Source organism: Alligator mississippiensis, chromosome 7 (assembly GCF_030867095.1).
Source record: "Alligator mississippiensis isolate rAllMis1 chromosome 7, rAllMis1, whole genome shotgun sequence".
NCBI classification, from domain to species: Eukaryota; Metazoa; Chordata; order Crocodylia; family Alligatoridae; genus Alligator; species Alligator mississippiensis.
The window spans coordinates 34,732,992-34,755,155 of record NC_081830.1 but is presented as its reverse complement, the minus strand read 5'-3'; the positions used below and the strand labels follow the sequence as shown (position 1 = coordinate 34,755,155).

The following is a 22,164-nucleotide window of genomic DNA, read 5'->3' as shown; positions in this document are numbered from 1 at the left end:
TGAAATCACAGCTGCAGATGGGTAGTAATTCATAAGCTATCTGGCTGGAAGGCTAGGATCCAGCTCCAACTGACGATGAGTGGATGACAGTAAACCCACAGAGAAGGTTTAATGTTCCACAAGAATGCAAAGGGAGAGAGAAAAAGCTGTGGTGCTGAGAGAGAAGCAGAAAGCCTGGGTTGCCCTCTCAGGCTGGATTCAAACATGCAGGCACCTATGGTTTGTGGTGCTGCAAACCCCTCTGCAGTACCATAAACTACATGATCTGCACCTTAATCAGTATGCAGTGCTTTTAATTTACAGTGCTAGGGCAATATTTGCTACTGGGATTTCCCAGTAGCAAAACAATCCAACCTGGGGAAAAGCAGCATAAACCATGCAAATGTGGCAGCCCTAGGACACATGCAGAGATGGGAGAGCAGGCAGCCCATGACTGCCTGCTCTCTTGTCTCCGCATGCTGTGGAACCCCTGTGCTATGGCACTCTGCACCCAAGCCAGGTGGAGAGAAGCTGGCTGGCATGCAGGGTGCTTCAAGACAGGGGAGCAGGCAGTCCTGGGCTGTGTATCCTCTGCACTGAGGCACGTGGAGCCACTGTGCTGATGCATGCTGAACCCCAGCCAGCCGTGGAGCAGCTGGCTGGGGTGCAGTGTGCCTTGAGATGGGGAAGCAGGCAGCCCTGGGCTGGCTGCTCCCTTGTCTCCATGTGCTTCATTGTGGGGGCTCCACATGCTTCAGTATGCGGGATCCACAGTGGAGCTCCCACACTGAGGCATGCAGAGATAGGAGAGCAACTACCCAGGGATGCCTGCTTTCCTGTCTTGAGGCACACTGCACCCCAGCCAGCCGGGGAGTGGCTGGCTAGGGCTACACAGCACGTAGAGATGCCAGCTCCCTGAGGCTGCCTGCTCCCCCATCTCCATGTGCCACTCCTTGGCTGGCCAGGGCACAGGACAGCAGGGGATGGCTAGCCCCTTATGAGGAACCCTGTGCCCCAGCCAGTGCCTCCCCCCCGACCCCCTATTTGCAGCTCAGGGAGCAGTGGGACAATGTGTCCCACTGCAAAGCAGACAGGCAGGGGCATGCACTGCAGCACAAAGTGTAGCAGCACAATTTTGTGCTGCTTCTCTTGGTGCTGCTTCAAAGGTATGCCCCTGCTCATGTGGACACAGACTCAGGATCTAAGGAAAGACCACAGATTTTTACTTCTTTTTCTATTTGTTGTTCGCATGCCTGTTTGGTTATTGTTTGCTTTCTGTGGGGACAAATTTGCCCCATGAAAGTTAAACTGCCTGGAAACTCAGAACACAAAGCTGACTGTCCTCAAGAAGGAACTTGAGTGATTAATCTACATAACTGAATCATGTACACTAGGGCTGTGCTAGCTGCTAGGGCAAAGCTTCAGTAGCCAATTCAATTCGGAGGAGATTTGGCCTGATATAGTGGCCGGCCAAATCTCCAAATCCAAATTGAATCGGGAGACCCATTAATCTCTCCAAATAGAATCAGAAGCCTCTAGATCAATTCAGAGAGACTCAGAGATTCAGCCATAGACTGCACAGGCAGGCACTAGGCAGTGCTGGCGGGAGCAGCTGGGGGTGCAGCCAGACAAGCCCCGGCTTGAACCAGTAGCCTTGCTCTGGCTGCTTCCCTGGCTACCCACTGCCAGAGCGAGGCAAGCAAGGCTGGCAGCCCCAAGAGAAGTCAAAGGGGCTGGGGGAATTGAATTGGGAACTGGGGGGAATGATTGGGGGCTGGGGGAACAAACAGGGGCTTCCCCCCAGCTCCAAGTTTGATTCTCCAGTTCTTGGTTTGAATCCCCCAGTTCTCAATCATTCCCTCAGCCCCTGCAGCTTCTCCTGGGGTTGCTCACACTGCTTGCCTTACCCTACTGGGGGAGCAGCTAGATTCATAGATTCATAGATGTTAGGGTCGGAAGGGACCTCAATAGATCATCGACTCCGACCCCCTGCATCGGCAGGAAAGAGTGCTGGGTCTAGATGACTGCAGCTAGATGCTTATCTAACCTCCTCTTGAAGACCCCCAGGGTAGGGGAGAGCACCACCTCCCTTGGGAGCCCATTCCAGACCTTGGCCACTCGAACTGTGAAGAAGTTCTTCCTAATGTCTAGTCTAAATCTGCTCTCTGCTAGCTTGTGGCCATTATTTCTTGTAACCCCTGGGGGCGCCTTGGTGAATAAATACTCAGCAATTCCCTTCTGTGCCCCCGTGATGAACTTAAAGGCAGCCACAAGGTCGCCCCTCAACCTTCTCTTGCGGAGGCTGAAAAGGTCCAGTTTCTCTAGTCTCTCCTCGTAGGGCTTGGTCTGCAGGCCCTTAACCATACGAGTGGCCCTTCTCTGGACCCTCTCCAGGTTATCCGCATCCTTCTTGAAGTGTGGCGCCCAGAATTGCACGCAGTACTCCAACTGCGGTCTGACCAGCGCCCGATAGAGGGGAAGTATCACCTCCTTGGACCTATTCGTCATGCATCTGCTGATGCACGATAAAGTGCCATTGGCTTTTCTGATGGCTTCGTCACACTGCCGGCTCATGTTCATCTTGGAGTCCACTAGGACTCCAAGATCCCTTTCTACCTCTGTGCCACCTAGCAGGTCATTCCCTAGGCTGTAGGTGTGCTGGACATTTTTCCTCCCTAGATGCAGCACTTTGCATTTCTCCTTGTTGAACTGCATCCTGTTGTTTTCTGCCCACTTGTCCAACCTGTCCAGGTCTGCCTGCAGCTGTTCCCTGCCCTCCGGCGTGTCCACTTCTCCCCATAGATTTCTGTCATCTGCAAACTTGGACAGAGTACATTTCACTCCCTTGTCCAAGTCACTGATGAAGACATTAAAGAGTATTGGTCCAAGGACCGAGCCCTGCGGGACCCCACTGCCCACACCCTTCCAGGTTGAAACCGACCCATCCACCACAACTGTCTGGGTGTGACCCTCCAGCCAATTAGCCACCCACCGGACTGTGTAGTCATCCAAGTCACAGCCTCTTAACTTGTTCAGCAGTATGGGGTGGGATACCGTATCGAAGGCCTTCCTGAAGTCTAAGTATACGACATCCACCCCTCCTCCTGTGTCCAGGCGTTTGGTAACCTGGTCATAAAAAGAAACTAGATTGGTCAGGCATGATCTGCCTGCCAGGAACCCGTGCTGGATTCCCCTCAGGATAATTTGTCCTGCCGGGCTCTCACAAATGTGAGCCTTGATAATTTTTTCAAAGACTTTGCCAAGGATGGAGGTGAGACTGACTGGCCTATAGTTGCCTGGGTCCTCCTTCCTCCCGTTTTTGAAAATGGGGACCACATTGGCCCTTTTCCAGTCCTCCGGGACTTGGCCCGTGTGCCATGAGTGTTCGAATATTCCCGCCAGTGGCTCTGCAATGATATCGGCCAGTGCCTTCAGCACCCACGGATGGAGCTCATCTGGGCCTGCCGCCTTAAAGGCATCCAGTTCTTCCAAGTGACTCTGCACCATCTCAGGGTCTACGCATGGTAGTCTGGCGCCTTGCTGCTGCCTCTCTACAATCCCAGTGAGAGACTTGTCATGCCCCTCACTTAGGAACACTGTGGCAAAGAACTCGTTGAGGAGTTCAGCCTTGTCCCCCCTGTCCGTCACCAATTGTTTCTGCCCATTTAGCAGGGGTCCTATTCCTCCCTGGGCCTTCCTTTTACTCCCTATATATCTAAAAAACAATTTCTTGTTGTCTTTTACTTGGGTTGCCATCCTCAGATCCATGGTAGCTTTGGCCCGCCTAACTGCCTCCCTACAAGCACGAGCAGAGGAGGTATATTCGTCTTTGGTGATCTCTCCCTGTTTCCAATTTTTATGTGCTCCCCTTTTGGCCCTTAGGCTGCCCTGGATTTCTGTGGTCAGCCAGGGAAGCCTCCTGGCCCCCTTCCCTCTTTTGCCTCGCATGGGGATAGTCTCGCTTTGAGATCGAAGGATCGTTTCCTTAAGGCACAGCCACCCTTCTTGGGCTCCCATCACTTCAAAACTCCTACTCTGCAGTGTGTCCTTGACTAATCGCCTGAGTTCATTGAGATCAGCTTTCCTAAAGTCTAGCACTTTCACCCTACTAGTTACCTTACCCACTCGACGTCTTATGGTGAATTCTATTATTAGGTGATCACTGTCCCCCAGATGGCTACCGATCTGTAGGTCCGCTACCATGTCATCCCCCGTTGCCAATACCAGATCCAGTATGGCATTCCCCCTAGTGGGACCGTGTACCTCCTGTGTCAGGTGGAGGTCCTGTACACAGGTTAGAAACCTGCGTGAACGGTGGGACTTTGCTGTCTGCGTCTCCCAGCAGATGTCCGGGTAGTTTAGGTCCCCCATGACTACCGCCTCTTTAGCTTTTATGGTCTCCAAGAGTTGCCTCAGGAGCCCCGAATCTCTTTCTTCCCCTTGATGTGGGGGTCTGTAGCAGACCCCTACCACCAAATCCCCTTCTCCTTGCCCCCCATGTAGCCTAACCCACAATCCTTCTACTTCCTCATCCTTGGATTCTGCCTTGATGAGGGTTGATGTATATTGCTCACTGACATAGAGCGCAACCCCTCCCTCTTTCTTCCCCACCCTGTCCTTTCTGTACAATCTATAGCCCTCAATATGTACTGCCCAGTCATGGGATGAATCCCACCAGGTCTCTGTTAGCCCCACTAAGTCATAGGTGTTTTGTGCAAGCAGGAGCGTTAGTTCATCCTGCTTGTTTCCCATGCTCCTAGCATTAGTATATAGGCACTTGAGCCCTGCGACTGGTGCCTTTGCTGCCCCCCCGCTCCGAGTCCCAAGGGGCCCGTTGTTTCTTACCTTCTCCTTTCTTACCTGTGCCGTAGTGCTGGCCTCCTCATGGCTTTCAGGTTCCCAATGCTCTCTTTCTTCAGGCTGGGCTGTCCTTGTGGGTGCCACATGGTTTGGTGGTCCACAGCTTCCCCCGCCCTCATCTTCCCCTCCCCTGACGAGCCTAGTTTAAAGCCCGCCAGAGAAGATCCGCCAACCTAGAAGAAAACACACGCTGTTTAGATGAGCCATGGCTTCTCTCAGGGCTGCTGGCTCAAGCCAGGGCTGATCCAGCTGCTCCCCCAGATGCTCCTCACAGCACTGCCTACCTGTATAGTCTATGGTCGAATACGATTCAGTGCCAAATATCTTCAGATTTGGATTCAGCCAAATCGATTCGGGACGGTGTATCAAATCACTGTTCCTCAAAATGCAAAGTGAATACTTTCCGCTTTGCACAGGACTAATGTACACATGTGCTACTTGAAGTTTGTCTGTACATCTAATATGGCTTTATTTGGTCAGCAGCTTCAGAGAAGCCATTGTGTTTTCAGAATATGTATTAATCAGTTGTCCAGGAAGGCTACAGATGGATTTTCTTGACAACTGGCTTGAATATCAAAATGAGAGCAGCAAAGGACAGGAGATGGGATTCTGTTCAGAACACTTTCTACCACATACCAGTAGATCTTGTGGTAATTCATCTCCCACCTGGAATCTTTTCAAATTCTGTGTTCTCCCCTGATTTTTTTTTCAGACACCTGGTTTGAATTCACACCCCATGAAGCCAGTTTTCTTGGCCACAGAGCCTCTGTAGACATCAAATACTTTGGAAGCGAGTTCGAGGGTGGGGAGGTAAAGAGAAAGAAAGAAGAAATGAACATGAGTTACCTCCAAGGTAAGTACATCCAACCCAGGTTTTTCGTAGAGAGAAAATGATAGAGAAAAATATATATTATTTATATACACACACAAGTGGAATCAGTATGACTAAATATTGAAAGTAAATTGTGTAATTCTGACATACTGTGTGAGTGACGTCACAGTGTTGAACAGGGAGGTATGTGTCCAATTAACCTACTGACCCTCCTGGTTACACAAGTTGTTTTGTAGCCCCTATTTCCTTTTTCTCTCCCCTCACCGATCATCAACTTTATTACCACTATGGAGAGCTAAGAACCATTCAATGTATGGGTGCAAGGTCCTGGCTCTCTTCTCAGTACGCTCTACTGTTTGGCTAAGATAACTGCTTGCTCAGCTTACTGGCTCCCATTAATCCTGTTCTTAGGGTAAAGTTACACATTACATTTTTACCATACTCGGGGCACTTAAAATGCAAGTGGCTGCATGTTAAAGCTCTAACTCATGATAAGTGTCCTCTGAGCATCTCAGAGTTATATCACTTTAAGTGAGGGTTAACTCTGGGCCAGGTTACATAGCTCATGTTAATGTAACTTCAGTCTGCTACATGGAGATGAAATGAGCAAATTACAATCCTTCATGATCCCAGGATGCACCACTCCCAGCCCCACACACACAGATCAGGGACAGAGCCCAGGGGCCTGACTTCTAGGCACAACACCTTGCTTAGCAGCCTTCTGGTGGCAAGCAAGAATTCTACAGACAGAAAATAGCATTAATCCTAATGTGTGACTGCTCACAGCATGTTTTAACTTTACCAGGCCTTCACGTTCCACAGATTTAATATGGTCTAGTGTAATGTGTAACTTCAATCATCTTAAGAGACTGGATATATGTATCTAGAATGGTTTAACTTGCATTAGTTTTCTACACTGGTGTAAATAACATTGGGAACTGGAGCACACAGACCTGGAGAAATCCTAGGTTAACTGGGCACAGTGGGAAGTCTTCAGGTGCCTTGTCCTTGGATGGTAGAGGAGCCGGAAGAGCCTGTTTGACTTGAGTAGATGACTACTATGTAGGGCCTGATTTCATTCCATGGAGATTCAGCCCAATTTGGCAGCTGAATCTCTGACTCTGAATTGAATCTGAGGACCCTTTAATCTTTCTGAATTGAATCAGAACCCTCCAAATTGATTTAGAGAGATTCGGAAGGAAACACAGCTTTAAATGTTTTTTTTCTACATACCTCTAGGTAGCAGGTGGCTTATGAATGCTGAGGTGGTGGGGCTCATAGAGTGTTCCACAGAAGTGTGTGGGGCTCCCCAGCGTGTTCACCAGCAGACCCGGGAGTGGACCAGAAGCACTTCCAGTCCACTTCTGGTTCTGCCAGGGAGTGTATGGGGGCCCCCCAGTGTCCCCCCAGTTCAGCGACTGGTGTTTCCTGGGTCTGGGGGGGCACACAGGGTCCCCCCCCCATGGCAAAACACTGAGCTAGAGGGGCCTGGCAGGGGGGCCCAGTGCACTCCCCAGTGGACCCAGAAGTGGACCGTAAGTACTTCCAGTCTACTTCTGGATTCATGGCCGAGCACATTAAGGCATGCTAGTACCTTGAGGTATGTAGAAAAAAGATTTAAAGCTGTGTCTATGTCCAAATTGCTGATTCTCTGAATCATCATTGATTCTTCAGATTCAGATTCGGCTGAATCAATTCAGGGACAGTGATCCGAATCAACGAATCGAATCACTGTCCCTGATTTCAATTCGGCCAAATCCAAATAGATTACGGCCTGCTTCACACACCCCTACTACAGTGGCAAATTCACTGATGTAAATTCTAGTGGTGTAATTTTACCCCTGATTTTCTTAGTGGTCATTCTACACGGGTAAATTACCCCAGTGCAGGGCTGTATTCCCTGTGTTTGCTCCCTGAATGCAGAATCTAATATATCCTAAATATGACCAAGAACTGGTTGCATAACGTATTTTAAGAATTCTTTTCTCTCTGTTTCAATGTGCACAGTGAGAATTAGAATTTTCATGTAAGAAGGAAAATTGATTTTTTTTCAATGGAAAACTAACCAAAAACCCCCATATTTCTGATGAAAAACTGCTGAAAACCAAAAAAAGCTTCTTTTTTTTCCCAAATATGTTTTTCTGATGAAAAGTCAGAAACTTTCAATGAATGCAGTCCCCTCAACCCCAATCCTACCAGCTTTATATAGAACTGGTGGGTGACAAGACATTTGTTTCCACTGATGTGATTTTCCTTCTCTTTTTCAGGTTTATGGGGAAGTTGCATTGGAAGCAAAGAGGAAAACATAGAATTTATAAAAGGTATGCCAGTTTACATCATCACAGTGTTTTGAATCATGTCCAGGTTATGAACTTACATAGAACTAACTTACAAAGCATAATTGATGTTTTATGTAGCGAGGTGTAGAAGAATCTAGAAAGGATTCTTCCCTCCTCCTCCCCCCAACCCCCAAGCCAGGGATGAAAAATAAAAAAAGACAAGAAATCTTCCCCCAGTAACTTTTTTTTAAACAACACTAAGTCATCGCTAGGATTCTCTCCTTCCAAGTCTCTGTATTTTACACTAAGAAAGAAGGGAACTTAATTAGAAAATGGAGTGAAAAAGAATGGAAAGCAAGTTGCAGAGAACTCTGTGAAAATCTAAACTGAAAATGGCAAGCCAGTTTTTATAAAGTCACATTCTCAAACTGGAAAGAAAATGGTTTAAAGGGGAAGGAAAGAAGAGGAAATCCTTCAGTTATTTATTTTGTAATCTATCCAGTATGTGTTTATTTGATTATTTGCTTGATTAACTCAGCTCATTGGGTCAAACAGGGTAATGTCATATGGGCAGGGATGAAGTAATACCTAAAGCCTTCCCTCTCAGTTTATCATTTCTCCCACTTCTTGCGATTTACTTACAAATAAAGACCACATTAATTTATCTTTGTAGTCCAAATGCCTATAACGTAATCTTGGTCTGAGAGTATAGATAGCAGTGTGAAGACCATTAAATTGTGTGGTGGTATGTATGCACAACGTAAAACAACCAGACACCAGATACAAGCACATTCAGGATTTGTAGCTGGAAGACAGAGATAGAGGTTCTGTAATTCCAACTGTGATTTCTATCCATGAACATTATAACCTAAAGGTTTTTTCCTAAAGCAGTGAATTGTCAGTGTCTTTGTAAAATGACTTACTTTCCTAACTATTATTTCAGACATGCTGAGTTTTTACATCATAGAACGATTTGGGTCAAATTCTGCAGGTTTTTCAGGTAAAGATGATATTAAGTAGAATGCTATAATGCAGAAAACATGGTGGCACACTTTCTTCTTACTCAATTGGAGTTTGCACCACTGCATTTTTTTTTACATGCATTGTGTCTGTCACTTACCATCTTGTTTGGATAATAAGGAGTGTGAAAGAGAGAGCAGGAAAGGAACATGCATGGTGCAATGTACTGAACTAGGGGGTGTAAAAGATAGCTTTATTTGTGGGAAACTGTTTCTTTTTTGTAATTTCCTTAATAAAGAAACAAAACCAGCTGTGTTTGTTTAAAAAATGCTGGAAGCCAAAAATAATTGAGTAAAGCAATTCCTCCCAACCCCCACCCACCCAAATCAATAGAGTTAGTTAAAAAAAAATCAGTTTTGGGATGTTTGTCCAAACATGAAAAATGTTAATAAATTTCTGTACAAAAAGTATGTTGTTTTGAAATACCATTTTGATAAGCATTTCTCTGTCCAGTTGAAAACACTGACCTGGCTTTCTTTCTTCATTGGAATTGTAGTGCTATTTCTCTGGTGATTGCATTATTGTCCATGGTTATATGAAATGACTGATAATCATGATGGCTTTTTATGAACTGTTTCAGGAAATGTAGAGCGGTTTTCAACACCTAGCACTGGAGATGAAGAAAGTAAGTACAGTAAACTCTCTGGTAACCGGCACCTTACAAGCCAGCATGCTCTGTTAACCAGCATGCCAGCTTGTAAGGAAAAGTGAAATCAGAAGTGCCCACCGTGGCACTTCCGGTTTTTCTGAGCCACCATGGCCCAGGGCAAAGCAGCTTGTGTGGCTGAGCCCCCATGGCCCGGGGGCAAAACAGGCTGTGTGGGGCCTGCCTCCCTGTCCCGTGGGGCCTACAGGGCCCATGGGAGGGGCAGCAATGCCACGGGAGGGGTGGAGGGACACCCCAGATGTGGCAGGAAAAGCGGCAGCTGGGGCCGCTCAATTAACAGGCATACTTTGTTGTCTGGCATCCCCCATTCCGGGGGATGCCATATAAGAGAGCTTTTACTGCATGCACATATGGTTTCCCTATTGGTCCCATGCAACTGAGGGTCTCACAAGGTTTTTTTGATTGGAAGGAGACCTGATGGCAGGAGTCAGTGCTATTCTTTGGTGACAAATAGGCATGTGCAAATAGGGAAGTATTAGATTCAGATTCAGATTTGGCTAATTCAGAGGACAGTGATTCAATTTGAAGATTCAGATCACTGTCCCGAACTGATTCGGCCAAATCGGCTTCGGAAGATTTGGCGCTGGTTTGGAGAGATTCAGTCATTCAAGCCATAGACAATAATGGAGAATACCTATAACTTAGTCAATGTTTGGCAGATTTGGATGAAAATGGCAGAGATGGTAGCCTCTTCTGAGGGCACAAGGCCTGACAAATTGCAAGGAGATAGATGTAGGGGTTTCTGGGAAACTGTACCTCAAGGTGCTGATAAGCAAAACTGGTGATGTGTGACTTTGTGTGTGTGTGTTAAGGCACAGCGGGGTGAAAACTGCATGGATGGTATCCCCTGTTCTCACCCTTACAGCTCCACTGCAACCAGTAAGCCTCAGGCCTCTCAAAGATCTTATAGGTCTAGGCTTTCCCCAGCTAGGACTGTGCAGTGGCTGGAGGCTATCCGGTGGCTCCTGCTCCTACTTACCTTTCACCAGGGAGATTCATGGCCCTGGTATTTCCTGGGGCTTCTGCAACACTGGCAGTCCCACCCAGGCCTCCCTACACTGGCAGGCTACAGTTTTAGGTCATTCCCAGGATGATGTGGGGTCTCCTCCTCCCCATATAGGCCAAGCCCTTATACCTCCAAGACCTTCCTAGCATGGAAGCTCAGCAGGGAGATGTTCTTCCCCTGCTGGCTGTGCCAGTGAGAAACTGAACTGATGCCTCCAGCTCTGAGAGTGAGGCATTAAATGACCACCCTCATTAGCACCTTTCCTTCCATAGATTCATAAATTCATAGATTGTAGAGTCGGAAGGGACCACAATGGATCATCATTTCCAACCCCCTGCCCCTGGCAGGAAAGAGGACCGAGGTCAGATGACCCCAGCCAGGTGACTATCTAGCCTCCTCTTGAAGACCTCCAAGGTGATAACACCACCTCTCTTGGAAGCCCATTCCAGATCCTGGCCACCCTCACTGTGAAAAATTTCTTCCTAATATCTAACTTAAATCCACTCTCAACTAGTTTACACCCATTATTCCTAGTCACTCCCTGGGGCGCCTTAATAAACAGCGCTTCCCCTATTCCTCGTTGACCTCCCCTAATAAATTTATAGGCAGCCACAAGATCTCCCCTCAGCCGTCTCTTGTGAAGGCTGAAGAGATTCAGATCTCTCAACCTCCCCCTGTAGGGTCTATCATGAAGGCCATTAATCATGCAAGTGGCCCTCCTCTGGACCCTCTCAAGATTCCCCGCGTCCCCCCTGAAGTGTGGCACCCAAAACTGGACACAGTACTCCAACTGTGGCCTGACCAGTGCCACATAGAGGGGGAGCATAACCTCCTTTGTTCTATTAGCCATGCACCTGCTAATGCACAACAAGGTGCGATTGGCCTTGTTGATGGCCTCGTTACACTGCTGAATCATGTTCATCTTGGTGTCAATTATGACTCCAAGATCCCTCTCTGCCTCCGAGCTGCTGAGAAAGACACTCCCTAACCTAAAGGTGTGCTGGGGGTTCCTCCTTCCCAGGTGGAGTACCTTACATTTATCTTTATTAAATTGCACATACATAGCCCCTTGTGTGGGCATGAAGTAGGCCTGCCAGGTTTCAGGCAGAGTGGTGCAGGGGTTTCTGTGAAATTGCACCTCAAACTGCTGAAAACAAAAACAAGGTTGGCATAAGACACCACATTGACAGTATGGGCCCCATTGTCAGTGACCATGAACCCACGGGTGAGCTCGCCCTGCCCAATGAACCACCCTTGCACCATGCGGTTCATGGCCACCATGATCTCCCTTGCTGTGTGGGACTCATCCATGACCTCCGCTTGAAGGAGAGCCCACTGATGGCCTGACTGATCGCACCAGTGCACTGTGAGGGAAAGGTACACATGATCTCCACCTCGGCGGCTCTAGATATCCGAGGTCAAGTGCAAGGCTACCTGTGGACCTACCTTGCACAGCTCCTCCCTCAAGTACTCCCTGCATTCCTCATACAGCGGGGACACCACCATCCTGCTAAAGGTGGTGCGTATATGCACTTGGTATGATAGGGCCACGAGAGCCATGAGTCATCTGAACCCTGGTCAATCAACTAAGGAGATGGGCTGGCTATCCACAGCAAGCATCTCCCCAGTGGCCTGGGTGATCTTGCTCACCCTGCTTTATCTGTGGCTTTCTCCCACAGCTCCAGGGTGGCCTGCCTCTGCTTCATGGGGATGGGGGCTTTGGAGTGAGAGCACGACTTCTTTGTGGGCATGTTCCTACTAGTGCCACACTTAGGAGGAACAAGGGGAAGGGGGTGCTGCCTTCTGAGATGCAGAAGCATTGCCATGGTGGTAAAGTGTTTCACCTCCTTGGTTTGGCTGATTTGCCTTTGGCAGTTCTGGCAGATAGCATACTTGGGATCATCTGCTACATCAAAATGATCCCACTACACTATCCCCTCTCCCCCCACCCCCTTCTGGGTTGAGGGTGGGGATCCTGCCTTATCCCGCTCCTCAGCAGGCAGAGGCACAACAACAGGAGGAGCTGACTCAGCTGAGCCACTAGCCTCCACAACCTCAACCTCAACCTCCTCTGAGATGCTTCCCACAGAAGGAGACCTGGCTCTAAGGGAACTTTGAGGGGTGTCGAGTACAAACTAAGATTCCTCCTCAGCCCCCAGAATTTCTTTTCCTAGGGTGTGCAGGTCCCCTACTTCCAGATCCAGCTCCTCCTCTCGCACTAGGAGGCTCACACTGGGAGATGAAATTGGAGTGGAGGAGACTGTCATTCTGGCGCTGGTGGTATTTCTGGTGTTAGAGGAAGTGGTGCAGGTTCAGAGACAGGTACTGCTCCCACCTGCTGCCAGTGGGAGCAAGGAGAAGACTTATCGCTGCCAGGAAAGAGGATATGTCATTGTTTGGGGTTGGAGCTTGCAGCTCTCCCCTTGCCCCCTCTCACTCCTCTCCCTCCCCTGCCAGAAGATGTGGCACCTGCCTTTCCAGCACACTTCATAGTAATCTTGGCTGTTCTGGAAAATGTGTCTGTGTGTGCGCAGCTATAATATCTCTTCTTCTCTGTGTGTGTGTAACTAACTAATATCTCTTCTTCCCTGATTACTGTACGTGTCTGACTACTATCTCTTCTTCTTTGTGTGTGACTACTATCTCTTCTTCTTCTCTGTTGTCTTTACTGTCTGTGTGTGTGTAATGTATGTAATTTCCTGCATAGTGATGGATCACACTGCCAGGGAAAACAGAGCTTTCTTTTAAAGTGTGCGGGGTGGGGGGAATAACAAGAACAAATATGAGGTTTTGGGGGGAAGAATAAGTTGAAAGAAATGTATTGGATAGGGATAAGTAGAGGGAGTCTAGGCAAGGGTAATTATTAGTAAGTTGTATCCAAACCTTTCCAAGAGCAGAAACTAGCAGGAGACTGACTAGAAAGCCAAGCCAGTCCAGTACCTTTCAGATGCTGTTGCTCAGGCAGAAACAGCTTACAACATGGACAGAAAGGCTGCAGGCAGAGGCTTATATGCTGTTTCTATGTCCCTCCCCTAAAGCACTGTGATTGGAAGGGGACTCAGGGAAAGATCACAGTCACTGGCCAGCTACAGATGTCAGTCTTCCCCACTCCCCCTCCCTCTTCTCAGTTTCTGTTCCCCTGAAAGACTGCCTTCCAAATCTCCGAATCTTTTTCTGAATCAATTTGGAGGCTCTGAATCATAGATTCATAGATTCATAGATTCATAGATGTTAGGGTCGGAAGGGACCTCAACAGATCATCAAGTCCGACCCCCTGCATAAGCAGGAAAGAGTGCTGGGTCTAGATGACCCCAGCTAGATACTCGTCTAACCTCCTCTTGAAGACCCCCAGGGTAGGGGAGAGCACCACCTCCCTTGGGAGCCCGTTCCAGACCTTGGCCACTCGAACTGTGAAGAAGTTCTTCCTAATGTCCAGTCTAAATCTGCTCTCTGCTAGCTTGTGGCCATTGTTTCTTGTAACCCCCGGGGGCGCCTTGGTGAATAAATCCTCACCAATTCCCTTCTGTGCCCCCGTGATGAACTTATAGGCAGCCACAAGGTCGCCTCTCAACCTTCTCTTGCGGAGGCTGAAAAGGTCCAGTTTCACTAGTCTCTCCTCGTAGGGCTTGGTCTGCAGGCCCTTGACCATACGAGTTGCCCTTCGCTGTACCCTCTCCAGGTTATCCGCATCCTTCTTGAAGTGTGGCGCCCAGAATTGCACGCAGTACTCCAACTGCGGTCTGACCAGCGCCCTATAGAGGGGAAGTATCACCTCCTTGGACCTATTCGTCATGCATCTGCTGATGCACGATAAAGTGCCATTGGCTTTTCTGATGGCTTTGTCACACTGCCGGCTCATGTTCAACTTGGAGTCCACTAGGACTCCAAGATCCCTTTCCACCTCTGTGCCACCCAGCAGGTCATTCCCTAGGCTGTAGGTGTGCTGGACATTTTTCCTCCCTAGGTGCAGCACTTTGCATTTCTCCTTGTTGAACTGCATCCTGTTGTTTTCTGCCCACTTGTCCAGCCTATCCAGGTCTGCCTGCAGCTGTTCCCTGCCCTCCGGCGTGTCCACTTCTCCCCATAGCTTTGTGTCATCTGCAAACTTGGACAGAGTACATTTGACTCCCTCGTCCAAGTCGCTGATGAAGACATTAAAGAGTATCGGTCCAAGGACCGAACCCTGCAGGACCCCACTGCCCACACCCTTCCAGGTCAAGACCGACCCATCTACCACGACTCTTTGGGTGCGACCCTCTAGCCAATTCGCCACCCACCGGACTGTGCAGTCATCCACATCACAGCCTCTTAACTTGTTCACCAGTATGGGGTGGGATACCGTATCGAAGGCCTTCCTGAAGTCCAGGTATACGACATCCACCCCTCCTCCTGTGTCCAGGCGTTTCGTAACCTGGTCATAGAAAGAGACTAGGTTGGTCAGGCACGATCTGCCCGCCACAAACCCATGCTGGTTTCCCCTCAGCATAACATAATCAATTCAGAAGGTTATTTGGTCTCCCGATTCGATTCAGATTTGGTGATTCAGCCTCCTAATTGGGCCAAATCTTCTCCAAATTGAATCAGAGGCTGAAGCCTCACATACTTCTAGTAACAACATAATTACTCCTAATAAGAGGTAAATGTCTGAGCTAAGAACATGCACCAACAAATACTTTTATGACTACTAGTAAGATGGGAAAGGCTGACAGAAAACTATTCCTACAACAATTAGCCAGAAAATCTATTTAAACGGTGATTTTCAAACTGAAATCAGTGGTAGTTGGCAAACGCTAATAAGTGCCTTCCTTAACTCAGAAGCAAGGATTTATTAGGGTGACATCTTTTATTGAACTAACTGCAGAGTAGAGAGATCTAGATAAGCGTTTGAATGCAGGCAATGAAGAAGCATTAATGAATTAAGAGCATCCAGGGGAGTTTAGTTGCTTATAGTTGTTAAGAGCGGGCGGTAAGTTTCTGCATTTTTGTCTTTATTCACTGACAATGACTAGTTAGGTGTCTAAAGTCCCTTTATGCATCTACTTGGTGGAATTTTATTCATCTTTTTTAATTAACTAACCAGTAAGAGAGTCATATGAGTGATGTTTTAATAACTCTGAAGTTCTTTTATCTTGTTTTCAGATTTAGCTCCAAGATTATCATTCCAATAATTTTCTTTTTCTCTAACAGGATCGATAATAGATATCACCAGGATTGTACACAAAACCAATAAATGCCTCTTGAGCTGGAAGTGGGGAAGCATTAATAACTTTCTATATAAAATCTGTAAGTAAAAAGGTTGATAGTGTTGTGAATGTACCCCTCTTCTAGGAGCCTCTCGCAACAGCAGAAACATCACAAAACAATAAGCGACACAGGAAAATTCTTTGCAGTATTATGCACAACACACTACTAAAACAGGGTGATAACAACATCAAACATTTTAAGGCTAGCATCTGCTACCACTAAAATTGCCCACTCAATACTAATCCAGTGCCTGGTGTGTGTATGTGTGTGTGTGTGTGTGTGTGTGTGTGTAAGGAAACATCATTTAAATGAATTATTATATAATTTCCCCCTCTCAACTTCTGAAAAGCTGACAATAGGGTAATGGAAATAGTTGACAACCTTTTGCTCCTAGTGGTGTATATGACAATGCCTGGTAGGTGTGTGCAGGAACGTGAAAGTGGTGGCATTTAGGTATAATGGCCAGTGGCTGGAAAGCTTAAGGTGAAAGAATTAGCTAAAATGAATATTATCAATTAGGGGCAATAGACATGGAGAGTCAGGGATGGGCATAAATGCTTGATAATGGACACTTACAGAAAGTGGTGGGAGAAAGGGCACTCTAGAAAAGTTAACATATTACTTTTCTCCAGAAAAGATTATTGAGTCATTTTAACAGTGCTGTGATTGTCAGCTCCTGGTGAAGCCTATTTGATAATTGAAAAGACTTAAACACTTTCTTTCCAGTGCCAGAATTTCTGGGGAAGGTAAAATAAAAGACGATACAGATACAGTCTAGTTACCACGTGTACTTTTTCAACTGACATAGATGTTACTAAGCAGGTGAAGATGCTATAATCTCAGCATTAAAACTATATGTTTTATGCATTCTTATAGCTGGTATTAACTCTGCCGAACTGATGGAAGATAAAATCATCTCTTTGATTGATGCTGGAGTAGCCATAAATTGTGCTTACCCTCTCATTCTTTGTCCAGAGAGGAAAGTGAAGTTAATCCTCTCCTTTGACTATGGCCCTGGAGATCCTTTTAAGGTAGCTTTTGCCATCACTGCAGTGTTGCTGTAGTTTTTATTACGAAGGTCTATTATGCCAGATGAACACAGAACAAAACTTTTTCTTTCACTGGTAAAGAACAGTTTGAGAGCTGAATACTTTACAAGAACTAACCCAATGTGGATAGGTTAATCCATAGAATTATACAACCAATAGAAGTATGCAACCAGGGCACATCTACATGTGTCCCTATGGTGCTGTTGTTACTGTGCCATCATTTAGTACTTCTTTTTGCAAGTACTAAATGATGGCACAGAAACAGCCATTACTGCACTGTGCTGGTGGCGCATGGTTATTTTTATTCCCGTATATTGCCATAGTGATGCACTATACCAAGGAAGCATGTCAGTACAGCAACATAGCTATTGTGTCACGGTTTGTCTCTCCTGATACTACATTGCCATAGGGCATTGCTGCAGCAACATAGCGTTATGTGTAGATGCACCCGCTACATAGTAATTTGACCACCATTATAACGTTCACTAGTGATCACCAACAATACCAAGCTTATTTTCTGTAGTTGATAACAGCTGTAGGTCCATATTTTCAAATGCACAAAAGAAAATTCACTTCTTTTGGTATAAATGGGACCCAAGTACTTGACTTCAAAGGGTGTTTTGACAGTTTTTACTCATGATCATATCAACAGTAGTAAAGATCTGTTTCACACCTTGTCTGAACAGCGGAACATTGGGTGGCACTAAGCTCAGTCATGATGCACGCTAAGCTTAGTCATGATGCACGCTAGAGAAAACCACTTCTACTGAACCACTACCAAAGACTTCTCTTAACTTCTGAGCAGATCAGACATCAGCAATGAATCCTTCTGCTCTGTACTGGCACTTGGGGGTCAATGCTGTACCATGTTTTATCAGTCCTTAACCCCAGCGACAGATTTTCAAAGAAGCCTGCGAGAGTTAGGGTCCCAAATGTTACTAAAATTCCCAGGGAGGTAAAGTCATAGTCCTTTAGACTCGTGTTAGATTTCTTTATGTAGATAATTGTTGATTGTTACAAAAAGAAGGTTGCTATCCTTTTTTTTTTTTTCTATCCAAGAGGAGGATGCATAATTCCTGCTTAGGCAATCAATCAGAAATATCGTAAAGGGAGCTAGACTTACATTTTTAAATATCTAAAGCCCTGATTATTTACCTTGATGGGCACTGTGGTCCTGCTAAACATCCTAGTCATATTTCTCTCATCCAGACACTCAAGCAAGCTGTGGAATACTGCAGACAAAACAGCATCCCATTTCCTGAGGTAGATGAGAATCTGCTCCGGGAAGAGAATAACCCCTCTGATGTCTACATCTTTAGAGGGGAGAATGCCCCCACTGTCATGCACTTCCCCCTCTTCAACAAAGTGAACGTTCCAGGTAAACCTCCTTTTCTGTTATTGACCTGCTCATCATTTACCTTGACTTCAACACAATTATGTATGGTTTTCACTGGGAAAGCCAGGAATTAAATACAGAAGCTCTCAATGAAAGATCCAGTCTCTGATGCACTTGGGCTAGCTACTGACATTCAAAAGGCCGAAGGCAGAATCAAACCTATGTGGTTTTCTGTAAACATTGGTAGCAAACATTGGTAGCAAACAAAACAGACTCACCCTTTGGCGGGCAGTGGGTGACACATCTTAGATTATGTTCTGCCATTTTAAAACCAGTCTATGGCTAAGTGCAGACAGTCAAAAAGCCCATGGCTAAATTGATTCAGTCTTTGCAGGTTAGTCTAAACTGCAATGATTTAACTGAGAAAAAATGGATACGCATTTACCTTTGATTCATGATATGAAGCCACATGCCTGCAGTGGCTCAATCCAGCGCCAGGGGGTGCTAGAGCATGGTTCTCTGGCAGTTCTTTTTCCTGCTGCCCCTGAGGTCTCTGGGATTTGTAGTCTACAATCACAGAAGCAGGGCTATGCGGGGTATCTCATCACTTCCTCTTCCTGCTTCCAGATGCCTCTGGGACTTGTAGTCCACAGTAGCAGCCCGCAGTAGCTTCCAGCAAGTTTAGCAGGGCAGGGCAACTCTGTACTTTGGGGAAAAGGGGTTTAACCCCCCTCCCTGGCCCCAGCCCCCAGCCAGGGTGTGCCTGGGGGGAGAAGTCCCTGCCTCTCTTCTCCCCTTCCCCCAAGCCTTCTCTGCTAGAACAGACAGCACAGCACAGCACAGCACAGGGCTAGAAAACATGCTGGGATGCTAGGGGACTGTGATTTAACTTGAACCAGGAAAGGGTCTGGGACAGAAGCTTCATAAACTGGTTTAATCCAAATCAGTTAAGTCTGATACTACAGTCAACCAGGTTCATTTTAAACCACTTTAAGCCATTTTGAAACTTATGTGCAGTGAACTTCTGTTCTGTTACAGGTTTAAACCAGTGTCTGATCACTTAAACTGGTTTGTGTGTAACATCTGTCCCTAGCCCAAGTGTGCTGAACTTTTGTTATGGGTACAGACTGGTTTCCAATCACTTGTAAAAGTGGGATAAAAATAAAAAGATAAAAGTGGGATGTCTGTACATGGCCTTGGAGCACTGCAGTGAGTGTGGAGGATATGATGCAAGAAACTTAAGGAAAAAATTAGAAGCAATCACAGAGCTGACAGTTATGGATGTTAAGCTGTGACAGACTGGAAGTCTGACAAGGTTATAATAATAAATTGTAATCATAACAGCTCTCACTGACATTAGTCATAGCAATAGTAAAAAACCTCTTTTTAATAACTTAAATGTTTTTATTTTCCTTTGGTTATAGGCCATGTCACAGACTCAAGATTTAAATTCAGTCCTGTTCGCTTTGTGTACAATAAGGAAGACTTCAGTAAATTGCTCCAGGCTGCCAAATTAAATGTGTCAAACAATAAAGACAAGATCTTACAGGAGATAAGACATGTCATGGCTTCCTCTAACAGGAGTAATTTATATTCTCTGTAATTCTCTACAGGAAATCTTTGTACAACTGCAAATTTCACTTGTGCTACTAGATATTATATGTGACATCTGGATTTAAATACTAGGTTATGTGGTTCCACTGGACTACAAAATATTAAAGGAGATTATACTGCAGCCAAATATGTCATCAGGAAAATAAGTAGAAAGAAGATGTATGTGTGCACAGTCATTTATCTCACAAGCAAGCATTCACAATCAATAACCTAGAAGATGTGGTTGCACGTAGATATTCAAAGAGGTTCTGCTCATTAGCACTATAGATACTCTTGAAAATTTAGCGATATATTAATTATGCTAGTGATAAACCAGAGATTACTCCCTCAAAAGTAACGCCTTTCTTTTCTAAATGTATCTGAGACCATGTTCTAGACTGCTGCTCATAACAACCTTCGTTTTTATGAATGTTCTTGTTCGTTCGTACCTCAGTGTTCTTTGACTGTCTCTGACAACATACTGCAAATATTTTTGCCTCCTGCTGCACATTTAATCCATTAAGCCCATGCCATTGTTTCCATTGTACACTGTGGGTGCATCTACAGGAGGTGCTATGTCACCGTAGGAACAAGCTACAGCAACATAGCTTGTCACTACAGTAGTATAGTGTTGGCATGCATAAACTCTGATGCCAATACTACATCACTGTAGCTCATTGCTATGGCAACATAGTGTCTAAAACTACCAGTGTGCCACTGGGACTGCATAGTAGCGGTGGGTACTGTGCCATGATTTACAGTACTGCAGTCAGGAGCATGTGTCGATGCACCCTGTATTACTGAGTCACAGAATAACCTGCCATAGTACAAGTACCTAATGTAACAAGCAAGGTAATCTCCCCCAGTTCCTAAAACAGTACAGGGACTATGACAAATGGAGGTTAGAGAATTAAGAAAAAAATAGTTTGTTCAGGATAATCAGGAGAGTAGGATTATTATATAGAATGACTTTGATAAACAGGATAAGTCGTCTGAAATGAATCAAATGAAATTCATTAGGTTCAAGTGCAAAGTCCTGGAAAACTTGCATGCACAAATACAATAATTTGCCAGGTTGTATTTGATGCATTACAGAAAGGGAGCTGGGTATTGTAGCAGACCATATTTATAAAGGCTTATGAATAAAGGCTAAAAGAGCTCAAATGATTTAGTCTGCAGAAGAGAAGACCGAAGGGTGATTTGACCGGTCAAAGTCCTGCCCCTGCAAAGACAAGAAATAATTTGTTAAAATGCACTCAAACTATCCATGGAAGTGGATCCCTTACCCCACTACAGAGGAAGGCAAAACCCCCGATAGACCATCTGAATTAGACCATGGGATAAAATTACCTCCTTATCTTTTATGTGGCAGAGGAGCAAGACCTTGAGGCAGGAACTGCTGAGTTTTCTAAGTTCCAACAGGAGCATCAGCACACCACAGTGAAAATCCCCAAAATTGCCTCTATAAATCTGTGTGTTAAGTTTGAATCTTTTTAGCTTGCATTATAGTAGCTTTAGTAATGTTTGCCTGCATTAATTTAAGTTAGGCCAAGTTAGCATAAATGAGCCTAAAGGAAGTCGTATAAAAGGAAGGGAGTTATAGGTGACAGGACATTCTAGGAAAGGCTAGCTTCATTACATCTTGATTTGTGAAGGTCAACATAATATGCAACAAAAACATCACTTTTTTGAACATGTGTCTCATTCTGAACAAGTAATGTTGAAGGGCTCTATTAGAAAATGGGGATGAGAGGTAGCTCAGGATTCTGAGATGTGTTCCTCTGGCATCCTTTGCTGAGATTCCCATTCACAGACCTAATGAAGATACAATGCCTTTTAGAGTTTAGTCTGTGAATTCAGGCCAGATCTCTCTAACAAGCCAACTACCATTTAGAAATTCTTAGCATGTTAAGATGCAGTGATTCTAAGTTGAAAGGCTGATTATTTCCACTTGAATAGTACAAATATATAGATATATATTGTGTTAATCATTATTAGATCTCAATGTTCCTAATTTTAGAAGTTCAATAAAATCTGCTTTTTCATTTGCTCAATCAGAGATCTCATTTTATTGAGGACATGAACAGTCAAAAGTAACCCTCAGACCCCTAAAATCTCCTCCGTGGATAAACAGTGCTTCTATGTAATGTGAAAATACCTTCATACCTGTAATAAGAGGAAGGGAATTAATTCTTTTCTGCCCCATGTGATGACCAGACACCTTCCACTCTACTTTGCAATCTAGGGGCTAGAAACAGAACCCCATACATCTCACAACCTCACTGGAAAGCCAGAACTC

General features: G+C 45.7%; 1 protein-coding gene across 2 annotated transcripts in view; it reads left to right on the top strand.

Moving 5' to 3' along the window:
- The window catches only part of LOC132251404 (cytosolic phospholipase A2 gamma-like), a 30,964-nt gene extending 9,045 nt beyond the window's left edge, over positions 1–21,919 (top strand). For both annotated transcript variants that reach the window (XM_059730799.1, XM_059730800.1), the window contains exons 6-13: positions 5,552–5,692; positions 7,939–7,992; positions 8,894–8,950; positions 9,551–9,595; positions 15,831–15,926; positions 16,764–16,918; positions 18,146–18,314; positions 19,697–21,919. In XM_059730799.1, coding sequence (XP_059586782.1) covers positions 5,552–5,692; positions 7,939–7,992; positions 8,894–8,950; positions 9,551–9,595; positions 15,831–15,926; positions 16,764–16,918; positions 18,146–18,314; positions 19,697–19,875 — 896 coding nt within the window. In that variant the 3' untranslated portion in view covers positions 19,876–21,919. The remainder of the gene's footprint in view (positions 1–5,551; positions 5,693–7,938; positions 7,993–8,893; positions 8,951–9,550; positions 9,596–15,830; positions 15,927–16,763; positions 16,919–18,145; positions 18,315–19,696) is intronic.
- Positions 21,920–22,164: the final 245 nt, after the last annotated feature.